The 24,703-nt window shown below is 39.7% G+C and overlaps 1 protein-coding gene across 3 annotated transcripts in view; it reads right to left on the bottom strand.

Annotated features, from left to right (window-relative positions):
* PSD3 (pleckstrin and Sec7 domain containing 3) overlaps window positions 1–24,703 on the bottom strand; it is a 453,958-nt gene that overhangs the window by 306,078 nt on the left and 123,177 nt on the right. For all 3 annotated transcript variants that reach the window (XM_017539685.2, XM_017539686.2, XM_017539687.2), the window contains 2 exons: window positions 12,517–13,624; window positions 9,104–9,499 (listed from right to left, as the gene is read on the bottom strand). In XM_017539685.2, the coding sequence (XP_017395174.1) occupies window positions 9,104–9,499; window positions 12,517–13,624 (1,504 nt within the window). The remainder of the gene's footprint in view (window positions 1–9,103; window positions 9,500–12,516; window positions 13,625–24,703) is intronic.

Genomic DNA, 24,703 nt, shown 5'->3' on the forward strand with positions numbered 1-24,703 from the left:
TGAAAGATATCTCTTTTTTTCCGTCTAAGCAGTAAGCCTCAACAGTGGGCTTAAAATTGTGAGTAAGCCATGCTGTCAGCAGATGTGTTGTCATCCAGCCTTTGTAGTTCCATTTCTAGAGCACAGGCAGAGTAGATCTAAGCATTAATCTGAAGAGCCATAAGATTTTCAGAATGGCAAATGAGCACGAGCTTCAGCTTAGTGTTACCAGCTGCATTAGCTCCTAACAAGAGTCAGCCTGTCCTTTCAAGCTTTAAGAAAAGGCAATGACTCCTACTCTCTAGCTAACAAAGTCCTAGATAGCATCTTTTTCCAATAGAAGGCTGTTTTGTCACCATTGAAAATCTGTTGTTTAGTGTAGCTACCTTTATCAGATATCCTAGCTACATGTTCTGGATAACCTGCTGCAGCTTCTATATCAATACTTGTTGCTTCACCTAGTACTTTTACCTTAAACCTCGTAAACAAACCTCGGCTAGCTTCCAACTTTTCGGCTGTAGCTCCCTCACTTCTCTCAGCTTTCACAGAATTGAAGAGAGTTAGAGCCTTGCTTTAGCTTTGGCTTAGGGAAATGTTGTGGCTGATTTGATCTTCTATCTAGACCATTAAAACTTTCTCTATATCAGAAATAAAGCATTTCTCTTTCTTATTATACATGTGTTCAACAAGGCAGCACTTTTAATTTCCTTCAAGAACTTTTCGTTGCATTCACAGCTTGGCCATTTGGTGCAAGAGGTCTAGCTTTCAGGGTATTTTGCCTTTCAACACACCTTCCTCATTAAGTTTAAACCTTTCTTGATTTTTATTTAAAGTGAGAGACATGACACTCTTCCTTTCACTTAAACATTTAGAGGCCATGCAGGGTTATTAACTGTCCTAATCTCAATATTGTGTGTCTCAGGGAATAGGGAAGCCTGAGGAAAGGCAGCGAGAGGGGAAACAGCTGGTTTGGTGGAGCAGTCAGAACACAGAAAACTTATTAATAACATTTGTTGTGTTATATGAGCATGGTTTGTGGTGCCCCAAAACAATGACAATAGTAGCATCAAAGATCTCTGACCACAGGACACCATAACAGACATAACAGTAATAAAAATAAGTCTAAAATATTGAGATAATTACTAAAATGTGACACAGAGACACAAAGTGAGCACCTGCTATTGGAAAAATGGCACCAACAGACTTGTTTGAGGCAGGGTAGCCACAAATATGTAATTTGAATTAAAAAAAAAAAAGAGTATCTTCAAAGAGCAACAAAGCAAAGTGCAATAAGATGAGGTTTGCCTGTAGCTCTGTATTTCAGTTTATGGAGAGCTTATAAAGTGAAAAAGAAGATTAAAGTACTGTAAACAAGTCCATTTCGAGTTCAGGCAAATTTGGACTCCTATGTAAAACACCTTCAGAGAACAATTTAATTGGGGAAAATCCCTGTCTTTTTTCCTCCCTTTCCTCCCCAAACCAAGGCTCAATGGATAACATCCAGTGTTGCAAATATGGTGTTAAGTGACCTCTGCTGAGATGAATGTTATCACTTCCTTTAAAAGTTAAATATTGTACTGATATATGAATAAAATATTGTTGCACAATATTTTATTGCATCTGGATCAATTGAAGTATTAACCACCATTCCAGTTTTTATTTAGACCTATGATTCTCCTTGTAATCACTTATACTTCCAATGTCCTTTATCATTTAATGTCATTCTTTGATCAAAGATCATCCAAATAACAGGCTCCCCACCATGCTCTTCACACTGATATCCACCAATGTGCAGGGAATTACTTGGGTTTGTTTAAGGTTTAAACCACAGAATTAGAATGTCTCCAGGAATAGCTATTTCAAATCCAGGACCATTTCCAGAAGTCATCACTAACTTACAGAAGATGCACCAAACAGATAGGGAGGGCACTAGACCACCAAGGCCAGAGTTGTCTGAAGGGCACCAAAAGAACAGTCAGTGACCAGTGCACTTAGCTTCCATCCTGAGCTCCCTGACAATTGACCCACTGTTGGCGAAGGGAAAAAGCACAGAAAAGCTGCCAGGAAACTGACCTTAGAGGGCACACTTTTTACAGAGATGGCATTAGAAGGATACATAAGCAAGACCCAAATGCTCCTGTGTGTGAGCCCCTCATAGTCCCATCCTCAGCCCACTCCTTGCCCTTGAGAGCTTTCTCATGCTCAGAGCTGCAAATCTCATGTTTACAAGGGTGACTCCAAAGTCTCTCTAGTGACTTTCAGTCCCATATTCCCCCCAGCCCTACACAAATAACCCTCTCTCTCCTCCAATTCAACCTCTTTAAATCTGATCCCACTAGGTGTTCTCCTATCAACCCTGCTGCTTCCCCCAACTCTGGTGGAGGGTTTCTTGCTCCAACCAGCCACCCATGCTTGAACTCTCATAATCATTTTGACTCAGTCCCGTGTGTCCTAGAGTCAAACATTCATCAAATCCTTGCATCTTCCTTTTTACCAGGCTGTCTCTTTTTTTTTTTTTTTTTTTTTTTTTTTTTTTTTTTTTTTTTTTTTTTTTTTTTTTTTTTTTTTTTTGAGACGATGTTTCACTCATGTTACCCAGGCTGGAGTGCAATGGCGCGATCTCGGCTCACCGCAACCTCCGCCTCCCGGGTTCAGGCAATTCTCCTGCCTCAGCCTCCTGAGTAGCTGGGATTACAGGCACGCATCACCATGCCCAGCTAATGTTTTGTATTTTTAGTAGAGACGGGCTTTCACCATGTTGACCAGGATGGTCTCGATCTCTTGACCTCGTGATCCACCCGCCTCGGCCTCCCAAAGTGCTGGGATTACAGGCTTGAGCCACCGCGCCCGGCCCCAGGCTGTCTCTTATCTGTTTTCTTATTATTCCTTAGACTCTTACTCAGACTGCTATGAAACCCATGATAGGTTTAAAATAAATATCCAAAAACTATAACTTAGCAAAGTCTTACAACAACATTGTAAATTGTTTGATAAGGCTATTTCCATCTTATAAGGAATCAGAAGTTCCACGAATGAAAAGGCCTGCCTGAGATCAAGCTGCCAGGAAAAAGGATGGCTTCACCACCTAATTTTCTGTCTCAGCTCTCTAAGTTATTCTGCCTACCACAGTGCACTGTGCTTCATAGAAAGAGAGTGACTTCTAAGGAAGCCGCATAGTAAGTGTCCGACACAGGGGTTCTGTCCATGGCTGAGAGGCAGGATAACTTTTCTTCAGGTTACTATTGTTGTTGATATTCATTTGTATTTAATTAGCACCTATTGTATACCAGACATTGTTAGGGCACTTGACTTTCTTGATTTTTGTTTCATCTGATTAATCTTGTTTGCTCCTCCTTCCTTTATAAGATAGGTATTATTAATTTCATTTTACACTAGGAAGGGGTCCCAGATTTTATGTATTTATTCATAATTACACATCTACAAAGTGAGACAATTTGAAACCAAGAATAACTGGCTCTGAAACCTAGAAAAGCCCGTAACCAGCAACAATGAGCAGGAACTCCTTCATGGTTTAAAAAAAAAAAAAAATCGGCCAAGCGCAGTGGCTCACACCTGTAATCCCAGCACTTTGGGAGGCCAAGGCAGGCGGATCACAAGGTAAGGAGTGGGAGACCAGCCTGACCAACATGGTGAAACCCTGTCTCTACTAAAAATACAAAAATTAGCCAGGTGTGGTGGCATGCGCCTGTAATCCCGGCTACTCAGGAGGCTGAGGCAGGAAAATCACTTGAACCTGGGAGGCAGAGGTTGCAGTGAGCTGAGATCACACCATTGCACTCCAGCCTGGGTGACAGAGACTCTGTCTGGAAAAAAAAAAAACAAAAACAAAAACCATTATAACTACTTTGGAAAGAAGCCAGAAAGAGAAAAATGAGAACCTCTTTTTTGACTGAAAAAAATTTTAAATGTAAAAGAAAGGGATTGATGAGATTACTGGAGCAACAGCAACCTGCTCATGAACCCATCAGGCAGTCGAGCTTCCCACCTCTAATGGCAGAAGAGAAGCCGGGAGCTCTGTGGGCAGCCAGATCGTTCCAATTTCACAACATCCAAATGCTGTTCTCTGTCACTAGCTTCACTAATGTCACATTATTTTAATTTATTCTTTTAATATTTACATATTATAATAAAGTTACTTCAAGTTTAAACCGGTATGTTGAAACAATTTTTCAAATCGCATTTCAACAAATTTCTACTTATTTCACATGAATTCTTCCTAAGCGGACAAACATTAGAGAAAAACTGCGGAAGAAAGAAAATAAATTTCCAAACCCTGCATTCCATTTGAGAAGGGAGAGAAAGAAATAAGAGCAAGGCAAAAAAATCCCCACAAATGTCAAATTCAGAGTGGGCTGAAGACACACTGAAGCGCTTCCCTCAGGCAGATCAGCTGCACACAGATGTAATTCACCTGTTCTGCCGTACCCGTTGGTATCCTGAGCAAGATCCGAAAGAAAAACAAGGAAGCTGCGATACAAAATAGATCTATCACACTACAAAGTTTATTTCAAAAAGCAGCTTCCTATGTTTTAGAGAACCTAAAAACAAGTTCCTACCATTTCACTGTATTTGCTATTTCTTTTTCTCCTGTCCAAACCCAAGCTCAATGGAAATGGACAATATCCAACTCTGTTAATGGTCACGGTGACAACATTTGTGCCTTAAGAACTTACTGATTGAAGTTGTGGTCATCTGCTGATAAGCCAGTGAGGGAGAAGCACCCAGACACAAAGGAACCCATTGAAACGTGTATAACTGTAAGTCTCTAATTATCCTTTCTAATTTTGGAGCCATGTGACAGGACTTCACACAGCACCGCTGAACCCTGGTCAGCCTGAGTGCCATGAAGCTGGACCACACAGGGAGGGGATCCTCCTCATTGCTTATTCATTAAAATATTGTGTTCCATGTTCAGGATGAGCTGTTCTGGCTGACATGTAGCTCACTGGTCAAAAGGCAGGCAGAGCATCTGGAAGAATTTACTAGGTTGGTGCAAAAGCAATTGCAGTTTTACCACTGAAAGTCATGACAAAAACCATAATTACTTTTGTACCAACCTAATATTCCTGTCCAGATTTATTCCAGGATTTTAAGATGCTTTTTCACCTTACAAAGAGTGAGGCGCTTGATGTTACAAAGGTATATAATACTTTTAAAGACAGACAGGCACTCAAAATAAAAATATGTCTTTCTCAACTGGATACTACAATATTATAGATCTGGAATATTTTCTTCTTTGACTTGAGTAGAGAGAGTATTAGAGGCAGAATGCTTGTTCTGCAGAAAGGAAAATTGCCTTACTAAGAGAACTTTTTGTCCGCATGTTAATTTTTCCTTGTGGCACCTAGGAACAAGCACTCTGTCTCTAACAGAGAGTAATAGGGAAGAACAATGTCCCTCTGGCCACCAAAGGATGGCTAAGCCCAAGATTGGAAGGTATTCCTGAGAGAGAGAAGAATCAAGTGCCACAACACCCCAATCACCTTTCCCAACCTCTTGCCCATTTCTTTAAAGAAGCAATGCAGCCGAGAACAATGTCATCCTGTGTTCAAAACAAATGACCGCTGAATACTCCCACTGAAATAACCTTTAACGACAAAGTAAAGGCACATCTTGAAACTGAAAAGGATATAAAAGTAAATCTAGGCAATATCAAAGTGAATACATTTTTGTTTTGTTTAAGATATCTGGTCTTGTTCTAAGATCTACCACGAAATCATTATAACTTGATCCAGTTCAGCATAGTTCAGTAAGAGCACAGGCTCTGGAGCCTGACTGCCTGTGTTTGAGGGCTGACAGTGTCACTTACCATCCATCTGTGTGACCTTGAGCAATTTACTTAACCTCTCTGTACTTCAGTTTCCTTATTTGGAAAATTAGAACACTAATAGTTTCTTTCTTCCTCCTAGCTCATTGTGAGAACTAAGCATCATGTGTTTACCAAATAAATAAAACCTGTGGGCTACATAGGACACACAATTATGTTTAGAGACTAGCTAAAGTTATAATATTTTTTACAAGCTAATGACTAACATTGTGTACATTAAAATCAATACTGAATTTCCTTGGATCATGTCTACCAAATATCAAGGAGGCGTGATCAGGGAAGAATTCATTAGTCTTATTCCTTTTCTTTTGAGCCTTTCTCAGAGCTCACTTTACCCAATATGATCAGACCCCCACCACTGGCAAGGAAGCAGGAGAGGCCAGTGAATGCAGATGGAATGGCAGGCATGGGCACTTCTTTTACTTATCACTTTTCTTTTGTAAATATATTACTACAATTGGATTTTTTATTTTCCTTTAATTCTAACACTTGGGCCCTTGGTGCTTGGCTGAGGGATGGGCTTAATACCTTGATGTCTACTTCCTTACCTCTGCAGAGGGATGTTTTAATGCAGATAAAATTTTAAAACGGCAGCTCATTAATCGATTTAAAAATTTATGGAAATGTGTTTATTATTGACCTGGTAAATTTTCCCTCAAATTGAAAGCATACACCACCACCACCAACAAGAAGCAGCAGTTCTACATTTAGGACTTAGTTTCTTGGAAACAGACCATCTCAGACTTCTGACTTATAGAGACATGGCATGAGAGAAATCAGATCAAAAGAAGAATAATATAAGAGACCTGGCACCTAGAATAGCGAATGAATCTGGCTTCAGGACCAGACAACTTGAATTCCAGTACAGTATCTTTCTCTAGAAAGTCATGTAGCTTTGGGTAAGACATCCCACAAAACTGGAATACAGATTCTGTAATACTAAAAAAGGCTATCTGAGGCCCCTTTAAGTAGTAAAATGTGATAATTCTACAACCCGCAATACTAACACAATTCTTCTGTGACTGCAACTTCCCCAAATCACCCAGGAAGGCAGAAGGGGTAAAGAAAAATATGTTTTCCAGTTTCCTTAAAATTTCTTAGGATCATTAAACCTGCCCTACCTTTTAACCTTGAATAGACACACACATCACAAAATAAAACTTGCTCGACATATAACCACTTATTATCATACGCCAACCTCAAAGAGCACAAAATGAGGGGTCCTGCGAAGCTGGTCTGTCCAAGCCACGGGTAGGGTTCAGGGAAAGGTAGGGTGACCGCCAGTCAGGAGTGGTACAGGACGAGTGCCCAGGCTAGGGGAGAGGCAGGCTGGCGCATCTCCAAGGTGCTTGTCACTTAGCACTAGAATGTGGTCCTTTATCACTAGACAAGATCTCCTGGTTTGACAAGGCAGGTGACACAGCTGAAACTTTATCTCAACACGGCCTGAAGGGTACCACTGTCTAAATCTGAGACCCTAAAATACGATAGCCTACTCTGATACTCTCTCCGAACTATTTAACTCTGTTCATCCTCATGACTCGCACTCATGCTGGTCCAAATGATGACAACCTCCTGTTCTAAGTGCTCTAAGTGCACAAGCCGCACATTTAATAAACCTTTCACCCAATTCCTTCACTGGTGTTCATCTCTTGGCTTCACTTACATCCACTCTCTGTGGCTTCTGGAGTGAAGCTTCTCAGCCCAAAACTCTTCAGCTTTCAATTTTGGGATATATTACCATGTTTGGTCTTAATATAAACAACTTCCACTCACCCTAGAATATTGAGTGGAATTTCAGTGAAATTATATGCACACCTGTCCTACAGCATTTGAAAGGGGAAGATTAAGATGGGACCCTCCACTGAGGGGCACCCCCTCTCAGAGACACTGTTTTCAGGGATGCCTCCCTCTCCAGGACTCTTCCACTGAGAGACACTCTGATCTCACAGATACAGGAAGTCTAGACGTGGACTAACCAAGCAACCAGTTCATATGCACACATTTACCCAGGCTCTGCAGCATACCACGTCTTGTGCAAAGGTACTTTGGTCTCTATTAACCCTTTAAATCTTATGGCCTCACAACACACTGGATCATTAACCCCATTTTGGAATAAATAAATCAAGTTTCAGAGAAAATAAGAGGTTTGCCCAAGTAATTGAGACCAAAGTCTTGTGGTTTGGACAACTTGTTCTTTTTATTCTCATCGTGACCCAGTAAGACAACCAATATCCACAATCCATTTTCAAAAAGAAATGCATAGCTACAATGTCACAAGGTACCAATCCTGAATTCGCCCATCCAGTCAACTATAAAACTACAAACTGGTTATAGGAAATGCTCACCACAGGGCAGACTGCTCAAAAAGAGAGGTTCATTGAAAACCTGTGATATGAATAGGAAAGCACTGGCATTATTTCATATAGCTTTAAACAGCTTTAAAATAGTTTATCACCATTTAACTCCCCCAACCAGCTACACACACACACACACACACACACACACACACAAACACACACAAATATATCAAAACAAAATTCATAAAACTGTCACAGGTAGATAACCTGAGGATGACGAGCATGAAGAAATGAAATGCTGAATAACACATAAATAGAAGTGGAATCCCCAAATGACAGGCATGGTGCCTACAATGTACATAATTTATCATTTTAGCTCCCAGATAGGCTAAAATCTTAAAGTAGAGAGAGAAAACAAACACGGAGCTTAGACCAAGATATAAGCTCTCTCAAGCATCTGTCTAATCAGATTCTTCCTTCAACATCTCACAAACAGGAAGACAGAACAGGACCTCTCAAAGGGCTGGAAGAGACTTTGCTGACTGTATAGTCCAACACTTTAGTTTCCAATTAAGGAATCTCTGAGCTAATTAAACAACCTGCTTAAAGTCATCAACCACCCTCAGTGCCAGACTAAAGCTACGATCTCTCAGTGTTCTTTTCACAGCACCACGTCACCGCCATCACTGGAGCTGATACTTTACTCCTCAACCCCAAATGTTTGTTTGGTATCCAATTTTATATATAGCTCTCCAGGAAATACCACAGACCAGAATGATCACAGTTTGCCAATTTGACAAACCACTAAGGTGTGTCCTGCCTGCCCTAAAACTCAAATTACTTTTTACTCACATCATTTGCTTATATCCACAGAAACTGACCAAATGATTTAAAAATATATTCCACACTCAGATTTCCCAAAGAAGAAATCCTACAAAAACCACCAGCATGAAATTAATGAGAATGGGACTAGTACCTTCCCCAGAAGGCAATCTCTGGGGTGCTCTTCGTGTAGATGGAGTCGCTGGCATCATTCAGCCCATTAGTGACCTCACTAGCATAGCTCATCACGATTCCACCATCTGCTGACACACTCAGGACATCCTGATGTCCTCCCCCTGATGTCCTCTCCAAGAACTGACCACCTTCTTTAATGCGCTGTTGTATCATTGGAGTGAGGGGCATTTCAAAGCTAAAATAGCTATCAGGCTCTGAGTATAATGTCTCCAAGGACTCCGCACTGTAGTATAAAGAAGTGTTGTCCAAAATGGTTTCAAACTGGGAGCTGTACACATCAGTGGAGTCCTCCGTATATCCAGGCCCAAGGATGTCTTCATCTTCCCCCTTAACCTGCTCCTCTTGTTCAGTGATCCTGAAAAGTAAATAAGAGTGAAGAATCCCAATATTAGGTTAATCTCTTTATTCTTCCCTCTTTAACTGTATGAGAAGGACAACATTCTAGAGATCTCTTGTATTCATTGACTTATATCTTAATATATTTGGAAAGGAAGCTACAAAGCATAATCAGGTTGAAAAATTCTCAGTGGCTAGGACACTATAAATTTAATAAAGTTTCAAACTAGTTTGCTAATGTGTGAATACATCTGGTCCAATGAATGTATGAAGAAAATATTCAGTTCTCATTTTAGCCAACTATACTGCAGAAACTCAGACGATTTGCAACTACCAGCATTCCTAATTATAACAAAAGCAGATAAATATATCATGTAAACTTGATACAGCAAAATTTCAGTAAAAAACACACCAAACTTTTATCAGTTTATTAATACCTTCTGATTTAAATAAGGCCAAATGCTCTCAAGCAGATGACTACAACAGAAGCCAAGAGCTGCCCCCTGCTGACAACAAAGCAGCACTGCAGAGAGATTTCAGGTCCAAAATTAGCCAATGAATGGCCTAACAAAAGCTAACAGAAGCAAGGCTAACCAAAACCTTGAGAGATTAGAAACAGCTCAAAAGTCAATATACAGGGTGGGGCATTAACTTTGGCACACAAATGTGAACAATTAATATGCAGCATGTTTTTCGAATATTAAAAATGAACATTAGGATAACTAAGTAAAATTAGTTGAACCTCCCAGTTTCAAGCAATTCTCCTGCCTCAGCCTCCTAAGTAGCTGGGATTACAGGCACACGCCATAATACCTGGCTAATGTTTGTATTTTTAGTAGACATGGAGTTTCACCATGTTGGCCAGGCTGGTCTTGATCTCCTGACCTCAGGTGATCCACCTGCCTCGGACTCCCAAAGTGCTGTAATTACAAGTGTGAGCCACTGCTCCTGGCCTCCCCTGCTCTTCAGGCATCAGCCACACTGGTGGAGTTTCAAATCTTCAAACCTGGCATAGGCCTGGCTTTACACATCTGCAGGAAGCACACACTAGTCAGGGAGTACAGCAGCCTCCTGTGCATATGCTGTGCCCTTCCTCTACCTGGAATATTCTTCCTACCCCCTCTCTGCCTGGCAAATTCTTATTCCTTCCTCACGTCTCAGTGTAATTTCCATTTCCACAGAAAAGCTTTGCCCACACCATCAATTGAACTGGCCTCTCCCTTCCTTCCAAATTATTCTTTCTAGTAGGTCTCTATTGTTTGCCTTCACAAAACCTAGCACAGTGTGTGATCCTATACCTATTAGCAGGTTTATGTGATCAGTGTTTATCTTTAGCGGTAAATTCCAGGAGGACAGTGACCGTGAGCCATATCTATTTTGAACATTCCTTTATGCCCAGCATCTTGCAGTGTCAGGACATAGAAGACAACCAAAAAAACATTTGTGGGAAGAAAAGAGGAATGAATTATTAGTCTGAACAGCAATGTATTTTCCAGTGGGAATATAAACATGGAGCCACATGCCACATATCAAGGGCGCTTTGCAGGAATGTCTAGAGAGCTAATAGGTTGGGGAAGGGAAGGGGAAAGGATCCTGCTGGTGATCCCAAAGGAGCAGCACTCCCAGTGGGTTTGTTAGCTGCAGAGGAAAAGGCATTTCCTTACACTGAACAAGAAAACAAAAAACAACCCTCAGCCTTGACGCAGATGTTCTCCCATATAAACTATAAAATATGGTGTCATGAGGACTGACAGAAGAAAAGATGGTACAAATTAGAAGTACAGTATACAACAAATGACTACAATCAAAGGGGGTGGAGAAAGATGGGTCATGTCTCCCATTTATCCAGGGTCTAGGCTGCTGTAGATGTCAGAAACCCAGAGAAAAACTATGAAATACCACATGATGCCAAGTTTCACTTACAAAGGCCATAAATCTCGTAAGTGGGAGTTGAACAATGAGAATATATAGGCACAGGAGGGAAACATCACACACTGGGGCCTATCGCAGGTGGAGGGCAAGGGAAGGGATAGCATTAGGAGAAATACCTAATGTAGATGACAGGTTCCTGGGAGCAGCAAACCACCAGGGCACATGTATACCTAGGTAACAAACCTGCACATTTTTCACATGTATCCCAGAACTTAAAGTATAATAATAAAAAAAGATCATAAATCAAAATATATGCTACTTATGAGAAGAAGAAATTCCCATGTGAATACCAGCGAACAAGTAAATTAGAAAGTCTACTTCTGACGCCCTGAGATGTCATTTCTAAACATAGGAAGGGCTGGGCACAGTGGCTCACACCTGTAATCCCACCACTTAGGGAGGCTAAGGTGGGAGGATCACTTGATGCCAGGAGTTTGAAACAGCCCAGGCAACATAGTGGGACCCCATCTCTACAAAGAGTACAAAAGTTAGCCAGGTGTCGTGGCACACACCTGTAGTCCCAACTACTCAGAGGGCTGTACTACAGCCCTGGAGACGGAACAAGACCTTGTCTCTGTAAAAATAAACAAACAAACGTAGGAAATTGAGTGGGCCCAAACCCAGAACCTCTGTGTACATACATGTATGTAGGCTGGATTGAACGCATTGGTGTTATACCCAGAAGAAATGCCTAAGTTGAAAGTAACAGCTACATAGGGCAAGTCAAAAGTGTCCAAACCTTTTCATATCATTAAAGACTATAGTGGGGTATTACAGTTACCTTGATGTCGGGGAAACTTGAAATCTCTCAAATGTTAAGAAAATGTCAGAAAAGAATTCACAGTTTAGTGTTCACAGTCTTTTCAGAAACTGTTTCTCTGGTCCATGCCTAATGGATGACTTCATAACAAGATCACTTTAATATCTGAGAAGCTTAGAAGGAATCTTAGCTTAGAAGAACCTAGCTTACAGTAACTTCTCTTATACTCTATGATAACAAAGACACAATGTATCATAATTGAGTTCTCATGTGAAGCACAGGATAATGGTTTTCTATGATGCGTACTAGGCATCTCAGACAGCAGGGCTCCTCTAGGCACTCACCTTTCCTTATATCTCTCTGGTTCAGGCTTCTTCCCAAGATGCTGTTTGTTTTCTTTTAGGAAGACTTCATCCTCTCCACTCTCATCAAGATGCACAGGGGAGAATGTCCCCGAGCTTGTGCCAGGCCTCTCTGAAGAAGCTTTCGAGGATTCATCCCAAACATCCTCAGTTAAACTACTTGAATTACACAAACCAGCTGATGAGATGAAATGGCGTGGCACTTTGGAAAACTCTTTGTTTTCAGGATAGGCTGTTCTTTGCAGTGATGTCTCAAAATCTACGGGATGCTGGCTCTCTCTCTTATCTCCTCCTGTCCACAATATCTCCACTCCTTGAAATTCCACGTGTTTGACCCGGCCTCGGCGTCCCATGGAGCTGCTTCGATCACATCCCCCTGGGTGCTCTCTCCCAAGAGCAGACGTCTGCTCTTTCAAGAAACCAACACTGCCTGCAGAGTGGTAGGTCACTGCTGAGCTCCCCAGGGAGGCCACAGGACAAGCTGGCTCCTGCACACAGAGGGCCCCTTTCCTCCCATTATTCATTATCTGGGAAAGCTCTGCCTGAGTGTCTCCAGTTAACAGTGCGGTCAGATCCTTCTGGATGCTCAAATAAAAACTTTCCTCTGTCGTGACTTCAGCTGAAGGAGGTATTTCTGGTGAATTTTTTTGGCCAGCAGGGAGCAGTTTGTTGGTTCTCTGTGTTTTATGACTGGCAGTGTCCAGCTTTTTTTCCACCTGCTGAACTGAAAGACTAGAAACAGCATCTTGGTCCAGTACCTTTGTAGCCTGTAATGTTCCAGAAATGATTCTGGCTTCGGTGGCTTTCAGAGCTGAAATCAAAGAGTCAATGGGCTGTAAACTTTGTTCCTTGAGGTGACTTTGAGAGGGTGCCTCTCTGACATCTTTTGGTCCTTCTGTAACACTGTCGAGCCCAGAGTGGCAGCCAGTAAGAGGCTGGACACCCTGCTGCTTTTGTGGGTGGCATGGCAGAGTCTCACCATCAAACTCCAGAGAAGGCCCTAGGCCTTCTCCACCTTCCTCCATGGTCCCATATTCTGGAAATTCATTTGTGACATTTGGTGGGAGTAAAGTGCTTCCTCCATGATCACCTGTGAAGAGAACACAAGGGACATATGATTTGTTGCAGAAAGAGAGGCCCCAGGAGGTCACAATGCATATTCATGTAGATCAGGCACTCAATAATACTTATTAATTTGATTATTTCATTATATCTGTCCTTCCACCATCCTGTAACACATACTTCTCATGATACTGCAGTGATCCCTTCTACTTAGCTTACGTGAGTATAACCACAAAACTTTCAGCATAGAAGGCAATCTAATGACACCTGCCATAACTTTGCTTCTTATGTGCCATACATGAGAATTCATTAACTCATATGCAAAAAGGGATTAAAATAAGGATATGTACCACCTTCCAAATACCACTCATAAAACAGCAACTAAAATATTTCTATTGGGCATAACACTAAAGAGCCCTATGTTCCAGTCAATGATATCTGTGCTGTGCAATCTCTGAAACAGAGCCTCTGCAAAACACTTATGATCTATTTAAACTCAGTCAATATTTTTTCTGCCAGAAGTCTCTCCTTCATTGTTGGGTTTCTGTGTGTGTGGCAGGGAATGCTTTTAAATCATCCCAGAAAAATAAGAATGAAGCTAACATGGAATAAGAAACTTACTGTGTTGAGAAAGACTTCCAGGATCCCAACTACATAAAATTCACTTTTCTCATTTTATTCATTTATTTTCTCAACTGATAAAAGTTTACATATATATACATATATATGTTCACATATATAAAGTTTATATATGGTATACAACATTATGTTTAATATATGTATACATTTGTAGAATAGCTAAATCAAGCTGATTAATAACATATCAGTATTTTACCTCAAATTTTTTGCATGTAGTGAAAAAATTTAAAATCTATTTACTCTTGTAGCAATTTTCAAGTATATAATACATTGTTGTTAAGTACAGTCACCACTTTCTACAACAGACTCCTGAATTTATTCCTCCTATCTATCTGTAATTTGGATCCTTTGACCAACACCTCCCCAGTCCCACCACCCCCCAGTTCCTGGTAACCACCATTCAAATTTCTGTTTCCAAGACTTCAACATTTCAGGTTCTACATATTAGTGAGACCTGCATAAAATTTTAATGGCATCTTAGGAAGAACCCTAATATATGAAGTAAAGAAAACAGTATTTAATTAGTATATATTCACTATATTAAATCAAATTTATATCAATTCTTTGTTAAAATGATAGTCAGTGAGAACTGAAAATGGGTACATTCTGATAAACCAAAAATTTAAGTTGGGGGTTTACAGATGACAGTTGTAGTCCTATCGGCCTCAGTATCCATTCTTCCTCTGAACTTAATTTTGGTTACTTTGTATCACGAAAACCCTCATCTATGCTGGAAATACAGTGTACTCACTTTTACTTTATGAAAGAGGACATTAGTTGTTACCATTTTTATTTATTCATTCTTTTGTTCATCTTTATTTTTTGAGATGGACTCTTGCTCTGCCACCAGGCTGAAATGCAGTGGCAAGATCTCCGTTCGCGGCAACCTCCACCTCCAGGGTTCAAGCGATTCTTCCGCCTCAGCCTCCCAAGTAGCTGGGACTACAGGCACATATTATCACACCCAGCTAATTTTTGTATTTTTAGTAGAGATGGGGTTTTACCATGTTGGCCAGTATGGCCTTGATCTCTTGACCTCATCATCTGCCCACCTTGGCCTCCCAAAGTGCTGGGATTACAGATGTGAGCCACCGCACCTGGCCGTTGTTACCATTTTTAAACCACTGCAGAGCTATAACCTTCCTATTTAGTGGACTATTTGATACATGTCTGAATATATACCCTGAAAAGGCTTAAAATAGTTGATTCCGCCTGTAATTCCAGCTACTTGGGAGGCTGAAGCATGAGAATCATTTGAACTCAGAAGGTGGAGGTTGCAGTAAGCTAAGATTGTGCCACTGTATTTCAGCCTGGGTGACAGAGTGAGACTCCATCTAGAAAAAAAAGACTTGATTTCCAAGGCATGTATTAAATGAGGTAACTTAGAAACATCAGTTAACACACAGTTTCCCACAGTGTGTTAAATAGCAATACATCTGAGAGTGTATGTTGTTTTATATTCCCTTTTGTAAAATAATTTGAAATATATACGCTTCTTTTTTGTTTTTTAGAGACAGGATCTTACTCTCTCACCCAGACTGGAGTGCAGTAGTGCGATCATAGCTCACTGCAGCCTCATACTCCTCAGCTCAAGTGATCCTCCCACTCTAGCCTCTCGGGTAGCTAGGACCACCAGTGCACACCATCCTGCACAGCCAATGTTTTTATCTTTTTGTAGAGATAAGGTCTCACTATCTTGCCCAGGCTAGTTTCAAACTCCTGGCCTCAAATGATCCTCCTGCCTTGGCCTTGGAATTACAGGCATGAGCCACCATGCCTGGCCTGAAATATATTTTTAAAATTAAATTTGAAGCAAGTGTTGATGGAATCTAAGAAGCACTTCTCTATGATAGTATTTATAATACCTTCCACAGGACAGAACTAATAAAATGTAGCTTGCTTACGTCTGAAGAGGAAGCAACTTTTCAAACACTGATTTGAAAAACAAGATAGCTAAAAACAACGGAGACCCTTCTTCCTAGGGTGGAATATTGGCATTTTTTTTTTCAGTAAAGAATACAACAGGTCTTTTCATCTTTCCACCTTTTAAGATTCAGTCATTTTTAGTATATTCACAAAATTGTACAACTATCACCACTATCTAATTCCATAACATTTTTATCACTCCCAAAAAGAAACCCTGTGTCCATAAGCAACCACTCCCCATTTCAACTTTTCTCGGCTCCTGGTAACCACCAATATACTTTCTGTCTCTATGGAATTGTCTATTCTGGACACTTCATATAAATGCAATCATATGATATACGGCATTTTGAGTTTGACTTCTTTCATTTAGCACAAGGTTGTCAGGGTGTATTCATGTCATATCACGTATCAGAACTTCTTTCCTTTTATTTTATTGTTTTATATATATAAAGAGAGACAGGGTCTCTCTATGGTTCCCAGGATGGTCTCAAACTCCTGGTCTCAAGCAAACCTCCCTCTTCAGCTTCACAAGTAGCTGGACTACAGGTATGTGCCACTGAGCCTGGCTGAGAACTTCGTTCCTTATTATTGCCAAATATTTCATCATATGGGAACAGTTTTTCTTTGTCCATTCATCAGTTGATGAGATATTAGAGTTGTTTCCACACAAGTTTCAGGATCTAACTATTTTTTCTTTTATTTCTTTTTTTTTCTTTGAGACAGAGTCTCACTCTGTCACCCTGGCTGGAGTACACTGGCATGATCATGGCTAAATGCAGCCTTGACCTCCTGGGCTCAAGCCATTCTCCCACCCCAGCCTCATGAGTAGCTAGGACTACAGTCATGCACCACCTTGCCCAGCTAATTTTCATTTTTATTGAAGAGATGTTGTTCTACCATGTTGCCTAGTTGGTCTCAAACTCCTGGGCTCAAAGGATACACCTGCCTTGGCCTCTTAAAGTGCTGACATTACAGACCTGAACCATTGCATCTGATCTAAATACATTTTTGATTCTCTTCTGTGTATACCTAGGACTAAAATTTCTGGATCGTATAGTAAATCTATGTCTAATATTTTAGGAAACTGCTGAACAGTTTTCCAAAGAACTGTACTATTTTACATTCCTGCAAGTAATGTCTGAGATTCTATTACTGTTTATTGTTACAGACATCCCAGAAGTGGTATCTCACTGTGATTTTCATTTGCATTTCCCCAATGATGATTTATGTTGAGCACCTTGTCATGTGTTTTTTGGCCATTTGTGAATCTTTTTTATAGACATGACCAGTTGATGGCTGAATTATTTGTCTTTTTTACTACTGAGCTGTAAGAGTTCTTCATATATTCTGGACCTAAGTTCTTTATTAGATATACACTTTGCAAACGTTTTCTCCCATTCTGTGAGTTGTCATTTTTCACTTAATTGATAGTGTCTTTTGAAGCACAAAAGTTTTTGATTTTACTAAATTCCAAATTATCTATTTTTCCTTTGCTCTCTTGTCCTTTTTGTATCATATGCAGCAAATCACTGTCTAAACCAAGGTCACAAAGATTCCTCTTACGTTGTCTTCTAAGAGTTTTACAGTATTAGCTATTAAATTGAGCTCTCTCATCTACTTTGAATTAATTTTCATATATGATATGAAGTAGAAATCCAACTTCATTATTTTGTATGTGGAAATCCAGTTGTCCCAGCACTATCTGTTCAAAAGACTATTCTTTCTCCATAGGAAAGCTTTGATGCCCATGTCAAAAATCAATCATATACATATATTAACATATACGTACAGGTTTATTTCTAGACTTGCAACTTCATTCAGCTAGGTGCCTCTTTTTTTTTAAGACAGGATCTCACTCTGTTGCCCAGGCTGGAGTACAGTGGTGCAATCATGGCTCACTGCAGTCCCGACCTCCTGGACTCAAGCCATCCTCCCACCTCAGCCTTTCAAGTAGCTGGGGCAATAGGCATGCACCACCATGCCTGAACAATTTTTCATTTTTTTAAGATACAGGGTCTCACTATGTTGCCCAGGCTGGTCTTGAACTGCTAGGCCCAAGAGATCCCTCCCGCCTCAGCCCTCCGAAGTGTTAGGATTACAGGCATGAGCCATCACACCTGGCTAGATGCCTATCTTTATGCCAGAATAACACTGTCTTCACTACAACTTCACTACTGTAGCTTTGCAGTAAGTGAAATCCGGAAGTGTGAGTCTCCTCCAACTCTTTTCTTCCTTCCCATGTTGTTTTGATCACTGTGAGCCCCTTAAATTTCCCATGACTTTTAGAATCAGCTCATCAGCTGTGATTTTGATAGGAGCTGTAATGAATCTATACAGTATTGGCTTCTTAACAGTATTACTATTACATCTTTTGATCCATGACCATGGGCTGCTTTTTTCATGTATTTAATCTTTTTTAATTTCTTTCAACATTGTTTTTTATAATTTTTTTTTCAGATGTAGTCTCACTCTGGCGCCCAGGCTGGAGTGCAGTGGTGCAATCTCAGCTCACTGCAACCTCTGCCTCCTGGGTTCAAGCAATTCCCAGTGTAGCTGGGACTATAGGAGTGTGCCAACATGCCCAGCTAATTTTCCATAATTTTAGTAGAGATGGGGTTTCACTGTGTTAGCCAGGATGGTCTCAATCTCCTGATCTCGTGATCCGCCCACCTCAGCCTGCTAAAGTGCTGGGATTACAGGCGTGAGCTACTGCCCCTGGTTGTGATTTTTTATAATTTTTAATGAATACGTTTTCAATTATTCCCCTAAGATTCTATTTCTTTTAATACTGCTTTTTAAATGTCTTTGGATCATTCATTAGCAGTGTATGGAAATACAATTTGTTGCTGTAGATGAATCTTATCAACTTTGCTTAACTTGGAGCATAAAATAACATACTTGTAGATTGTTCAGGATTGTACATACCAGATCATGTCATCTGTGGCTAAATTCTTCCTTTACAATCCCAATCAATCTTTCCTAATCAAGTCTCTCTCAACTCCCTTTCACATGTGATACTATCGCCTCTAAATTGAAGGAGGGGGCAACCCATGAATAACCCGAAAAGATTTATTCTAATTCTAATACACACTGGAAAAAAGCTTAAGCATACATATATTCTGAATGAGTAGACATACACATGCTCTTTTGCCTTTGTTCAACTTCTTTTCTCTACCTGACATTCTTTTTCTTCCCATTTCAACACAAATCAGATTATTTTCACCTATACCAAATCCCCTTAGTGAGCCTTCCCTTGCTCACCAACTCTTGAAAAAAGCCCTCTCCTCTGTATAAATAAATGTCAAAAAGACTTTTGCTATATGGTATATATAGTGTAAATATACAAAATAGATGAACATAATATTACTCACACCTTAAAGCTTCCAAAAGCAACAATTTTTAACCCATCATGAAGTGTTTTAAGAAAACTGATCATAGTAAGCACTGAAGCTATATTTATAAACAACACCGAAATATATTACAGTGAAATCCATTCAACGAAGAGAATAAAAGTTAAACTTAGTCAGTTGGGAGTCCACTTTGCTTTAACAGTTTCAATTGCCCTCTGAAAAACAAACAAACAAACAAACAAACACTAGCCCCAAGAGAAGTAACCAAGAGATATCAAGAAAAGGGGTCTCAGAGAAATTAATTACTTCACTCCATTTTTAATAGTTTTCATTGAAACGTCCCTCAGACAGGGACAGCAAATGCAACAATTGTGGGCAAGTGCTTGTGATGTCTGATATAACAACTTGGCAACTGGTCAAAGAAAATGAGGTCAGATAAGAGGAAAAATGCCTGCATGTCAGATTGCTTGCTTTACTATCAAATAATTGAGTAGGTTCTCCTGGTCTATGTTTACTGTTCTAACTAAAAACAAGCATAGACCAGGGAAAATGAATGTTCTGAGAGGCGAAATCACCTGACTAAGGTTAATAAAATGATGTTCAATAAAGTACTGTATCAGAACTATAAGTCAGAACTAGATTTCTAATTTCTAGTCTTCTGTCTCTCAAAAGTAAAAGCCTGGGAGAAACTCAGGAACACCAAACTGTGAGAGACCATCATTCATCATTGCTTTTTCTCTTTTTTGAGATAGGGTCTCACTTTGTTACCCAGCTAGAGTGCAGTGGTGCAATCATAGCTCACTGAAGCCTCAACCTCTTCCCATGCTCAAGTGATCCTCCAGCCTCAGCCTCTGGAGTAGCTAGAACCACAGTCATGTACCACCACATTCAGCTAATTTTTTTAAAAAAATTTTTTGTAAAGATCGGGTTTCCCTATGTTGCCCAGACTGGTCTCGAACTCGTAGGCTCAAGTGATCCTCCTTGGCCTCCCAAAGTGCTGGGATTACAGGCGTGAACTATTGTATCCAGTCAAGACCATCATTTCTAAGAGCAGTAATGTTAACAAATATAATAAAGAATAAAACCAAAAGTGTTCCAGTTGTAGCTTCTGGGTAGAAATAGCCTTAATAATCATGTCCCTAAGGATTCAGCACAATGGAAATATTTCTTTTCAAATAAGCCACCCTCTGTCACACCTATCCATGAGCAGTTTATTTTTGCTGTCTGCATTACTTATCACAACTTGACTGTCTTTAACAACACAAAAAATATTGTAGAGTATCAGTCCTGACCTTTTATTTAGAATGTCTGATTTATTCCTTATGTTTAAAAATTGGGACTATGTGCAAATATGATTTAAAAAAAAATACCAAATTGTTCTCCTAAGATTTTTAAAGTTTCTCCCTTTTAAAATAGGGCCATAGATACTTCCTGTTAAATGCCCATTGTTTCCAAAATTCATTCATGCATTCAGCAAACATTGAGTACCTGCTATGTACTAAACATAGGGGATTCAAAACTGAGTATTTCCAGAGCATGAGAAGTCTGTTTGGCATGTTAGAAAGATCGCCTTTGCAGAATGTGAAGGATGTGTAGCAGAGAGGGTACGAGCATAGACTCAGGAATAACCACACAGGCTTCTGGCAATAGTGCAGGTGAGACACCGTGAGTAATAAAGCCAGAACAAAGGCAGAATAGACAGAAACAAAGATGCAAGGGGTGCCGCATCTCCCACGACCCTACTTCCATCAGCATCCATGACCATCATCTCATCTCCTCTGCCCCAGCCCCCTCTAGTTTCAATATGCTTCCACCAAAGCCATTCCTGGGCCTCTTCCAACTGCTGTGAGCTCTTACACCCAACTCGTTAACACTTTCCCTTTCAGTCTACATCTATTACTAATATAAGAATCCAACTGAAAACATTTCCCCTTCGAGAGCCTTCCTTGAATTAGTCCTGCCCGAATTTGGTCTCATACGTGTGACAAAGGGACTTAGGGACTTGCTAAATATAAAAAAAGAACTTTAGCACTTACCTAAATACAAACCACACACTAGTAGAATGTGAATTAATAAAGGGTTCTGTGTGTATTTTTCACCTTAAAGAAATGAAAATCTAGTGTAGAATGTGGAGGAGGGAAGAGGGAAGAAGAGTTTTCACACTCATGTGAAACGTGCACTTTTCGGAGGTACCTATTTATACTACATTAGAAGTCATACTTTTCTATCAGGAACTTTATCTGCTGCTTTGTGTATCTGTTCAGATTCCTAACAAATCATGTTTCCTGTTGTTTAGCAAAGACGCTTTTCCTGCAATGACATATAAACCCACTGATTTTTTTAAAGACCTTTTTTTCTTTTGATTTAATATATTGAGAAAGAAATGAGATACATTTGAATGTTAACAGGTTCAATTTGAGGAGTGTTTTGGGTTATATATCAAATAGTGATCTGTTTCTGGAACACGGGGACAGAACTGTAATAAAATGAAATGGAATAGGAAGAAATTTCTTCAAATTGTGAGAAAATAAGCCTGCTCCATAAGATTGGTTGCAGAAAAGCCATGGCCTATCTAAGAATTATCCTGTTTGAGGAGCAGTAAATGAAACAGATTTTCTTCTACTCTGGCTAGCAAACTTCTTAAAATAAAATAGTTCAAGAAAACGAAATACAAGAACTATTTGACACGTCTACCATAGACTCGGTCACTGTAAGCTGAAATTTGAAGCAAATAAAACAGTTTTTCACTAGGGATTCTCAGCAATAGGACATAGGTTTCCCCAGACTATCTGACAGGCATATCTATGCCTACGTTCTTCAGGAAAGCCCTAATTCTGGATTCTACACACATATCTTTTCTAGAACCTGGGACCAGTCATGCTATTTTTAGAAAAAGATTTTTGTTTTGTTTTGTTGTTATAAAAATATAAACTCTATAAGGCAAGAACTTTGTTTGCATTCTTTACAACTATATCCCCAGAGCCTATAACAAAATTACCTAGCAAAATGGATATTTTTGTTGAATCAATCAATTAAGAATTCGTATTGGTATCCTATGTGTAACTGGTATCCTATTGGATACCAATTAATAGAAGTTGAAAGCCAGATGACGTGGTTCACGTCTGTAATTCCAACCCTTTGAGAGCTTGAGGCAAGATGACTGCATGAGCTCAGGAGTTCAAGACCATCCTGGGCAAACAGGGAGACCCTATCTCTACAAAAAAATTTTTAAAAAACTTAGCCAGGCGTGGTGGTGTGTGCCTGTGGTCCCAGTCACTTGAAAGGCTGAGGTGAGAGGATTGCTTGAGCCTGGGAGGTTGAGGGTGCAGTGAACTGTGATTGAGTCACCACCCTCCAGCCTAGACAACACAGCAAGACCCTGTCTCAGCAAACAAACAAATAAAAAACTTTAAGACAGAAGAAAAAAAGGAGCCTCATTAAACACAAGCAAAATACTTCATGTTAGTGTCACCCAAGTCCTACCCACTGCTTCTAAATCGAGGTTTGAATAAGATTCAGGAAACGGTAGGGTACTTGCTGATATTAGAGCAGCTCATTCTCTCATTTACTCAGCTGACATTTATTGTGCACCAGGAATGTGTCACGCACTAGAGAAAAAGCAACAAACAAGACCAACTTGGCCTCTGTCATCAAGGAGTTCACAATCTAGCAACTCCATCTATATATACTGTCTGCTAGCAAACCAAGTTCAAGCAGTGGTAAATTTCACTGGAGATAATCTCTGTCTGTTCTAGAATTCAACATGATCCTGTCTGTTCTAGAATTCAACATGATCCTACATGAGCTATTACCACTAAGTATAAATTTCTCAATGGATTTCTCTCTAACACTATGTTGTCCAATTTGGTAGCCATATCCACATAAGGCTATTTACATTTACGTTTAATTAAAATTTAATAAAATTGAAAATGCAGTTCCTTAACGCTACATGCAAGGGCTGCCACATCTCTCACGACATTCTACTTCAACCAGCATCCATGCCCATCATCTCCTCACCTCCTCTGCCCCAGCCCCCTCTATAGCTGTATAGTGGAGTGTGTGTATATATATATATATATATATATATATATATATCTGTATAGATCTACATTTATCTACATAAATCGAGAGAACATTTCCATCATCACAGAAAGTACTAATTGAAAGTGCTGCCCTAGAACCTTTCTACTCAGTGTGGCCCTAAAAAAGCAGCATAGATATCACCAAGGAGGCTTGTTAGAAATTCCGACTCTCAGGCACCACCTCAAACATTCCCAATCAGAATCCTGTTGGTTTCTAACAAGAATCCCAGAGGATTCATATTCACGTTACAGGATGAGAAACACTGCTCCAGAAAACTACAACAAGATCTACAAGTTATTCTGACTACATTTAATGTCTACTTTTTTATTTTAAAAGAAATCACAACTACCTGCCTCCTAACTCAAAAGTCCAACTGTTTAATCAAATAGACATCAAGTAAGTAAGTTCCAAGAAAACAGTCTCATTACTGCAAAGAGAAACACTTGATCATTCCGGTCTGGGTTTGCCCTCTAGTTAGCAAGTACCCCGGAAAGGAACCCTTTCCAAGAGAGGAAGAGAATTGCCTCTACTGTAACATGACCCCTTCTTGATTTTATAGCTCATAGTAAATTTCTCTCACAATCAATGGCCCATGACTCTCTACTTACACAAAAAGATCATAAAATAACTGCAAATGAAAACTTGACCATTAGTCAAAACCTATACATTACTATTTGTACACAGCCTTAAGAAAATTACATTGGAACTTAAGGAAATGGGCTCAGAGAAGGGTAAAGTCCAATTTTTAAATACCAGAATATTTTTCCAAGGTTTTAATGGTCATATCTTTGGATACATTGCTTGTAAAATAGAAATGTATGGGGACATTCAGTCTGATAATGTACTATGGAGAGTGCACTAAGGGTCTTATGATTTATTTCCTATGAGTATAGTTCATCGGATTTTCAATCCTTTATAAATTATAGCTAACCTAGCCACTACAAATCTGCTTTCCCTCCTTTCTACTTTGGATGCTCATAAATGCAATAATTTGGTGTTCTCTGTTCCCTAATAAGTATCAGTTAGTAAACACCTTAAGAATTACATTAATCTTATCAGTTAGTATGACAAGAAAACTATAAATTAGTAAGTTATGGTAACACTTGAAC

Source organism: Cebus imitator, unplaced genomic scaffold, assembly GCF_001604975.1.
Source record: "Cebus imitator isolate Cc_AM_T3 unplaced genomic scaffold, Cebus_imitator-1.0 Scaffold120, whole genome shotgun sequence".
Lineage (NCBI taxonomy): Eukaryota > Metazoa > Chordata > Mammalia > Primates > Cebidae > Cebus > Cebus imitator.